The sequence below is a fragment of the Saccopteryx leptura genome, chromosome 3, assembly GCF_036850995.1.
Source record: "Saccopteryx leptura isolate mSacLep1 chromosome 3, mSacLep1_pri_phased_curated, whole genome shotgun sequence".
In the NCBI taxonomy this organism is placed as follows: Eukaryota; Metazoa; Chordata; class Mammalia; order Chiroptera; family Emballonuridae; genus Saccopteryx; species Saccopteryx leptura.
In genome coordinates, this window is record NC_089505.1 from 96,220,765 (window position 1) to 96,229,995 (window position 9,231).

The 9,231-nt window shown below is 51.0% G+C and overlaps 1 protein-coding gene across 2 annotated transcripts in view; it reads left to right on the plus strand.

The window, feature by feature from the left end:
• Positions 1 to 6,331, plus strand: part of PAX7 (paired box 7) — a 103,970-nt gene extending 97,639 nt beyond the window's left edge. For both annotated transcript variants that reach the window (XM_066372032.1, XM_066372033.1), the window contains exon 9: positions 2,543 to 6,331. In XM_066372032.1, the coding sequence (XP_066228129.1) occupies positions 2,543 to 2,658 (116 nt within the window). In that variant the 3' untranslated portion in view covers positions 2,659 to 6,331. The remainder of the gene's footprint in view (positions 1 to 2,542) is intronic.
• Positions 6,332 to 9,231: the final 2,900 nt, after the last annotated feature.

The window sequence follows — 9,231 nt, forward strand, 5'->3', positions numbered from 1 at the left end:
ATGACGTGGAATAAGGCGGGTAGGGAGAGCCTTTGGTTACTCAGGAAGAGGTGCCCGACTTGGCCATTGCCCTTGGAAAAACCCCTTACGTGTTCTGGGGCGGAAGATGGGGTCAGGGCAGGATCTGGGGGGTGCCTCATCCACTCTGAAGTGCTGTACACACACCTGGGGTTATTAGGAGGCTGCTGGAGGAGTCGTGGGCGTGGTTAGGAGCTGACATCAGACTGCCTGGGTTTGAATCTTGGCTCCACAATTTATGAGCCATGTGATCTTTCAGATTATGCAATCTTTCAGGATGGGCCTCAGTTTCATCATCTGTAAAATGGGGATAATAATACTACCAGGCTCACGGACTTGTGATGAAGTAGCACACACAAACTGCTTAGAACAGGAGCAAGCTCTTGGTAAATTAGCTTGTCCTCTTACACCCCCCCCCCCCCGGTCCCATAATGACTCTGAAAATTAGACTTTCTTATAGGGCAGACCCTGGGGCCCAGGTAAGACAGGCTCCAAGTAGCAGAGATGGTTTGGCCAGAGTTAAAGGGTCCTCATGAGGCCAGAGATGAGAGATTCTCCCATGCCCACCTAGACTAAGAGGCAGACCCAGGTAGGGCAGGGCTGGCCACCACCACCTCTGCTTCACCAGCTGGGAGCATCAAGGCTGAGTAAGTGACCTCTGCGGCAACCCAGCAGCTCAGCTCCGACCCCAGAGCCTGGGAAGCTGAGGGGCACAGGGGCCAGCCACTCAGAAGGCCCAGGGCATTTGTACATTCTTTATGAACCTAGGGGCCCATGTCCTGAGTCCTCTGTGCCCAGCATCTTAAGGTGCATTATCTCATTTGAGCCGCATAGCAGCCCTTGAGGAGGGTGAAGCTCCTTCCTTCCGTTTTGTAGGCGAGGAAACGGGTCTGGAACAGCAAACTGATTTGCCCAAAGCCACGTGAACAGGAGGTAGTCTGGACTCTAAATTGCCCTGTTTGTTGTTCCTTTCCTTCTCACCCCATCAAAGGTCACATCTGATTAGTAAGTTTCAATCCTAGGAGCCCATGTCCACTGAGCTCACTATGTGACAGGCACAGTGCTTACCGACCGCTTTTATATGCATTTTCCCATTTAATTCTCGCAACAACTCTTCAGCCTAGGTGCTATGATTATTCCCATTTTATAGGCAAGGAAACTGGGACTTGGATAGGTGAGGTGGGATGCCCAAAATTATGTACTCAAAGTTAGCAGGTACAGGATTTGAACCTAGGTCATTTGAAGCCCTAGGCAATATGGTTTCCTTTAGCTCAATTGTTGGGCCTTGCCCTCTGGCCATCCCTGTCACCTCCTGGCTCCACCCACCGACCCTAGGCAGGAGCTGTCAGCTTTGGGGAGGCACTGTGGAGTGTTATACAATTCCTCAGTGGGCAAGTGACAAAGCGGTGTTAAGCCCAGCCTTGTGATTCCTAGGGCAACCCTGTCCTTCTTCTTCTCACCTCTGGATTTGAGAGATCCCAGGAGGCTGGCTTGGCCACAGCCGCAGAACCCAGCTTGGGAAGCAGTGTCTCTGTGCCTTGGTCACATGCCAGTCAAATCATTTGGTCAGGGCTGATTTCTGCTGTAGCTTCAAGCAGGTACAAGTAATACAGTCAAGAGAGCATGTGCACAAGCAGGCCCAGTGGTCATGCCTGTACACACACACATCCTCTGACACGCGTGCCTGGCTTAGGTGGAGCTTGCCGGTACACAGTTACCTGTACATGCACAAGCATTCCCACAGTCCCACTCACGCAGGCACACACCTTCATCTGTGCACAAGTATTGCTCATGTGTGAACATATGTTTGTGCCCATTGCTACTTCACTGAGAGTCTTACTTCCAATGTTCACATACACACACACACACACACACACACACACACACACACACACACACAACCTCAAACTCCCATCCCTGTTCCCTGAGTGACCAGAATCGACAAGGATGAAGGTCTCCACTTTCTGCATATCTGGGCCCTGGCTCCTCCTCACATGGAGCCTTCAGCTTACCTGCAAAAAAGCTGCTTTGAGTTTTGAGTAAGGGGTGTGGCTTTGCCTCATCCAAGAGCTGAGTTAGGGTCCAAAGGAGGCAGAAGGACCTGGCCCTCATTACTACCCGGGCTCCATAGACACCACCCTCATAGAGGTTTTATGCACAGAGAGAGGGGCCAGTTCTTCATTCAACAATGTGGATATCCTCTCGTACTCCCTACAGAACCTCCAGAGAGAGTTGGGGTTTTATTATTATTAAGTGTTAAGTAAATATTTGCTGAGAGATTGGAAAGGAGGTGAGAGAAAGAGCTTTAGGAAGAGATGGATGGATGGATGGATGGATGGATGGATGGATGGATGGATGGATGGATGGACAAACTAATATATGGATAAATGAATGGATGATGGGTATATGGATAAATGAATGGATGTCTATGTGGGTGGATGGTTTTAATGGATAGATATAGGACAGATGGACTAGGAAAAAAGAACTTTAATTTCTAGAAGTTTCTTTGTTTTGTTTTTTCCAGCTGCTGTTGATTACCTGGCCAAAAACGTGAGCCTGTCCACACAGCGCCGCATGAAGCTTGGGGAACACTCGGCTGTGCTGGGACTCCTGCCGGTGGAAACTGGCCAGGCCTACTAGGGCCCCTGGGGCGACTTGCCCCAGCCCAAGTCCCAGCGCAGCCCTTACTGATCCCTGAACCTCCCAGCCTCAGTCCCCTCACTGCCCTGGGGCCCCGGAGGCCAGAAAGGAGCTCATTCCTGTCTCATAGCCAGCCCTCTGGAGGCACGCAGCCGGTCCATCGTTCACCTGAGCTGGGGGTCCAGAGTGAGCCCCCAGCTGGGGGTCTGCCCCTTCACCTTCTCCCTGGGAGGGTTTCTGGTCGGCCCACAGTCCTCTCCCAGTCCAATCCTGAGGCAGCCTCTGTGCCATCTAAGGCACAGAGATCGAAGCCCGCCCCGACTCGAGCACCATGAGTACCCAAAGGAGGAGGATGTCTGGGGTGAGATCCTGGAGCCCTTTGGATCCAAGCCCAGTGGGAACCCTGACCAGAGGTGGAGGAAGAGCTCACAGACCACTCTCAGCTGGAAGTCCTGGGAGTCGGTCCCTCCAAGGTCTCTGGTCCTGGACCAGAACCACAGTCCGTTCCTCCTTTGGATGCTGGAACCCCAGCAGAGAGGGAACCTAGCTCTGGGGTCTTTTTGCAGGGGCCTCACCCAGGCATCCTGAGGACTTCAGGACCCTCCCCACACACCTTTATTCAGTGTAGGGGTGATCTAGCCCAGTCTGGGGGACTGGGAAAACCAGGCAGAGACTTATCCAGGAGGTGGGGCCGTGTGGAGGTGAGGCTTGTCAGCAGTGGACCAGCCCAAGAGACAAGGACCCAATAAGGCATCCAGAAGCAGCTGACTTATAAACTGAAGCCCAAGTTCCGACCGTGCCCAACCCATGTGGGATCTGAGGAGCCCACAAAACCCTCAGTTTTCCCATTCACTGGATCAGATGAGAGGGGGAGGGGATCAAATCTTGAGGACCCGTGAGTGAAGAGACATAGGGCAGGCTCAGAAGGGAGTTTGCAACTGGGGTCCCTCTGCTTAGGGGCGGCAAACTTTTGTTGCCAAAGGCTTCAGCTCTATGTAGCTTTGATTTCCCCCACAGAGACCCAGGTCCACTCCCTGTGTGCTCAGTCTTCTAGGAAGGGGGCTTCCACCTGCCAGGGAGTTCCTTTAAGCAGCTGGGGGTGCAGAGGACTTCGCTTGGAGTAGGGTTCTTGGACCAGCAGGGACTGCTTGCCCCACTGATAAGTCCCCCAATTCCCCTTGGCATTTGTGGGAGAGGGAACATGTCCCTGTCCCAACCAGAGTGGCATCTTTCAATGTTGATTCACTCTTGGCCAAGAGGCCTCTGTCTCCTGACCCAGCACAGCTGTGCAGAGACAGATGTTGCCAATCTTCAAACCTCCATCCCTGGGCAGAGGGGGACACCGGCCATTCTGAAGAAGAGGACGACGCCTTCCTTGGCCACTCCAGTGGCTTCCTGAAGCCCCTTTCTCTCTAGAGTTGAGACCTTTAGGGAATGGTTCAAGCCCCTGACTACACTTCCCTTGGCAATTTTCACCACCTTCACCTACTTATCAAAATTATAGTCAGCTTCACCATCACCATCACTGTAGTCTACACGTGGATCGCCTTTATCAAGTGCTGCTGGGTACAAGGCACTGAGATGGGAGACACTGCACTGAATCCACAAAGACTGGACCAAATTGCTTGTCCCCATTTGGGAAAATGAGGCCACCCCTTTGCTCAACCCATGCCTCTTGCCCTCAGCCAACAAGACATTCCGAGAGGAACGGGCTGCTGCTTTGGGGGCTGGGCTGAGCTCCTCCCTGGTGGGCAGCCGGGACACTTTCCTGCATGGACATCACTTGTTTCTCATCTTCAGACTCAGTACTGTCAAGCCCACCCTGGACCATGCCCGGGCGGCTCGTATCTCTGGTTTAGAGGAACCTGTTAATGGTTGGGGACAAACAGACTCTTTGGTAGCAGCGGACACCCAGACGTGTGTGGCCCATCAAGTTCAGCCCAGGTTTCAACTGGAGCATCCACTGTAGGAGACTTTGGGTCATTTAAGCTCTAGAAAAAAAAAAAAGGAAGACTGTGTTGTCCCTTGGTGACCCAGTCCATGCTTCTGTAGCTGTCACAGCCAGGAAGCAGCTCTTCCTTACCATCAACCACAGCCCTCATCCACATTCCTTGAACGGTCAATCCTTCCTCCTGAGGGCCTGGCTCAGGGGTCATCTGAGTCTCTCTATGCCCTGTGTTACCCAGGAAAGGGATGTCAGGCAGGTGAGATCCAAACTGCTCGGCCCCATCCACAGGAGGTAACATTCCAATGCTGGGACCAATCCAAATCTCTGCCCCCTAGGATGAAATGGGAATACACCAAATAACTTATCGCATGTTCAACTTCTCTGGAGTTCTCCCAAGCCACCATCTTGGTAGAAAATGTTCTCCCAGGGGCTCCACTCCCCTCAGAAAGAGACCCTGACCCAGACAGGTTTTCCCCCAAAACCTCATGCTTTACTTTGTTTAGCCAACTCGGTCTATAAAATTCAGTCGTAGGTTGGCAGCTCGCAACTACACCAGAGAGATAGTGTGGGTGAAAGGTGCAAGGCCTCAAACTCTTGAGAGTTGACCACAGCCTGGATCAAGAAGGCCTGGATCCAGTGGCTTAGGCCAGCCCAGGAACAATCCCCATCCACCCCTGTAAATAGAGTCTGTAGCAAAATAAGAGATGTTTCCTCCAACTTCTCATGAGTAGCTATTGGTCCTACCTACAGGCGACCCCCTCCTCTCAGCTCATTGTACATTAGTTGGAAACGTGGTGATGTGCTGTTCGTTTATAGGAAGTTGACTTTTATATATATAAATATATATACTAAAAAAGGAAAGAAACCCCCACAGTGCGTGTCGTGCTAGTGCCAGGGACCATCTGTAGGGATATATCTGCATATCGTGTGTTTCAGAGATACATTCCAGGCTCTGTTGGGTTCTTTCATGTTTATTGCTTTGTTTTTTGTTTTTCATCTGGCCTTTTGCTCTTGCTATGAAAAAGAAAAGAGTGTAAGAACCAAGCTATGCTTTTATACCCTTATTTTCTACTTGATTTGCCTTTGCCATGCTTTTGCCAGAACAGGAAGAAGAGAGAGAGACGGGAGAGAAGGGAGGTTTGCCCAGAAGGAAAACGAGAAGGTCAGACTTCCAGTCTGACTGTGGCTTGAGAACAGGACAGGTCCTGAGCTTTGACCACTTCGCCAAAATCCGGTGTTGTACATGGAGCTGGCAAACCATTCTGAGCTTTGGACTCTGGAACTTGGTGAAACACCATGATGACTCAAAAAGGACATTCCTCTGGAGCCTCTTTCAGATTGATATTCCTGTCAAGCTCCCCAATGAGCCCTTCACTATTGGAGGCTTTTTTTTTTTAGGTCAACAGGTCTTCTCTCCTCCCCTCCTGCAGCGGCACCAAACCAAGACCAAATGGGGGTTCTCCAGCCGCCATCTTGAAATGCTCAGAGACATCCGTGTATTGAATACTTTCTCTGTCAACTCTTAACATGGCCAATCCCCTACCTGGGAAATATCTACATAGCACTCTAGGTCATTCCTTCTTCCTAGTAACTGCAACTTGGTTGCTTCCATGTTTGACTCACAGCCATTTTCCTCCATGTGGTGGAAGTGAGTGTGTGTGTGTGTGTGTGTGCACGGAGTGTGAGTGGGGCGTGCGTGTGGGCGCGAGGGTGTGTGTTTAAATATAATCGCACCATAATTTATTCAGCTATATGGAGTAGTAGACTAGAAAGAGAAACTGGCATTTTGCTTTAACTACCTGCTTGTAAGCGCTTCCTCTGTAACTCAGGCGTAACTGTTATACATTAAAAGAAATTAAAAGCATTTCCAGGGTTCTGTGTACTCACTCGATCGCCATTACATGGCTGCCCTGAGAGGGACTGGGGTGGTTGAGAAGGGCTTTGACCTAATTTAGAGAGTCAGGCTTGGAGTCGCATTTCCCCCACGCCCCACCGGGTGCCCCATTGCCAAGCAGCTGCTAGATACACAGCAAGTACCTAATCAGTAGTTGATCAGTGGATGCCGTTTCTTAAGCTTTCCGGTGAAAGCTCAGTTCTCTTCACCAGGACACAATTTCTCTGCTGCTGAGCTAAGAAGCCTCTGTGGCCGTCTCTTAGGACATAAATTAGGGGGGGCAAGAGAGAGAGCTCAGAAGCTTGCATCAGCTTAGAAGCGAAACCTGGAATGAGGATTGTTGGGCAGGTGAATTACTGAGGAAGAGCCTTCAAGAGAAACGCATAAGGGGGTGAAGGAAGCAAGAGAGGGCAGGGGAAGGAACTAAGCAGAGTGGGGTTTAACTGGAGGGTTTAACTGCATCCTCATACTGCAGGGAGCTCTGGGCGTGAATTGCAGCACAGGGTGATTGTCAGCTCGAGATCAGGAACTAGCCTTGTACTCCACAGTATCTGCCATTCATTGGCTGTTGGCTGTCCCTGGGGGTGTGGGGGGTGGGTAAAGGGCTTATTAGGTACCTAAGCCTCTCTGTTCCAGTGGCTACTATAGGCTGAGGCCAGTTCTCCAGAGAAAGGCGCGGCAATGAGCCCTTAGTGGCAGCGTTCATATCAGAAGACAGGTGCACTGGCCCACCAAGGGCGTCTGGGTAGGGACCAGCAGCATCCACTTCACATGTGTTCCCCCTGGCTCGAAACCAGGGTTCTGATATACCTGGATGATTGGGACAGGAAGAGGGGTGTGGTGGGGGAGAAATTGTACATGAAGGATTGGTAGGGTGTTTCTATGGACCTGATCCATCTAACCCAGACAAGTTCTTCAAGGCAGGACCAAGGGAGGTTAAGTCTGAGACCAACTGGAGGGTTGCTCTAGCATCCTCCTCCAGACAGAGTCCCTGCAGTGGGATCAGCGCTGTTCCAGCCCTCTGTGAAATCCAGGCAACTCAAGTCAGAACCAGGATTCCCAACCACATTCCCCCCATGTTTGTTGCCCTACCCACCCCCACCCCTAGCCAGGCAATCTCATTCAGTAAGTCAGGAAGACAACGGGGGCGAGTCAAGAACTGGTCAAGTTCTACTCTTCGCTCTGCATATGACTTGCTATGGATCCTGAGAATTTTCTCCCCACCTCAGAACCTCATTCCATATGTTTTAAAAAAGCAGGGTAGATGATCACTAAGGATCTCCCAGGTTACCATGGTAATAAACTGAGCCTGAGCCAAAGGCTGGTCCTGGTCTCAAAGCAGCCCAGAGAATACCTGAATGGCTTGGAGGTGTCCAACACCAGCACTGGGAAGGTGATTCAATGGGTTGGGTGCTGAGTGTATGATGCTAAAAAGCTTCCAGACACAGCCTGCCCTTTGGGTCCCTTGGGGGAGCTCTCTGATCCCTTCTTAGGGAGTTTTCCTAGGAATCCCATTCAGAAACCTCAGTCTGTATCCCACGGAAAGCTGAGGAATACAGCCTTCTGCCTGTGCCCAGTACTGCCCAGAATAAAATCAGATGTCTACATCTAAAGGAATGAAGAAGAATGGATATTAGATAGACACGTGTGTCCATCAGCTACTGTCTTTAAATTCTGGGTAACATAGCAGGCTGTTCCTGGTCTCGTTGCTCATGCATGCTTCATGGTTGGTGAGTCTCACAGCCTCTCCCTGAACCAGATTTACTAGCAAAGAGAAGAGGCTCCAGAGAGAGGAGATAAATGGAGCCACAGAGGTGAGGAGGGACACATGAGACAGAGAGACCAGGGCCTTGGAGTACAATCCCATCTATTGCAAAGTTGAGTCTAGAGTACCTGGTCTTTTTTTTTTTAAGATTTCTTTTTTTTTTTAATTTTATTTATTCATTTTAGAGAGGAGAAAGAAAGGGGGAGAGAGAGACAGAGAGGGAGAGAGAGAGGAGAGAGAGATAGAGAGAGAAGGTGGGGAGGAGCTGGAAGCATCAACTCCCATATGTGCCTTGACCAGGCAAGCCCAGGGTTTCGAACCAGCGACCTCAAGTACCTGGTCTTCTTGAGAATACAGCTTCCAGAACCATGCCCTCCACTGCCCAGGCTGCCGTTGACTTACTCGGAACAGAGAATCATTTCCTTGCTGTTGATGGTGTAACCGAAGCAGGCACTCATTTCCTGGAGGCATTAGAGAGCATGCTCGGAGCTCTAGTCACCTCTGCTCTCTCCTTGGAAAGCATCAAACATGCGCCCTCAGCCAAAGTCCACGATCCCATCATCCCAGGTACCCTCTGTGTGATGTTAAGGAAGCCCCTTGCCCTCATCCTTCAAACGGAAATAAAGTCTGTCCCGCTATACCAGGCTCGGGTGCAACTCCCCCAAAGCTCAGTGGACTAAAACACCAAGGGTTTGTTATTTTTTCTGGTTCATATTTGTGTCCACTACTCATTATAGTCAGCCTGATAGAGAGCAGGCATCGTCTCACACATTGCTGATCACTGGTAGCAGAAGGAAAGAGCCCTGGCCGGTTGGCTCAGGGGTAGAGCATCGGCCCAGTGTGTGGAAGTCCCGGGTTCGATTCCCAGCCAGGGCACACAGGAGAAGCGCCCATCTGCTTCTCCACCCCTCCCCCTCTCCTTCCTCTCTCTCTCTCTTCCCCTCCTGCAGCCAAGGCTCCACTGGA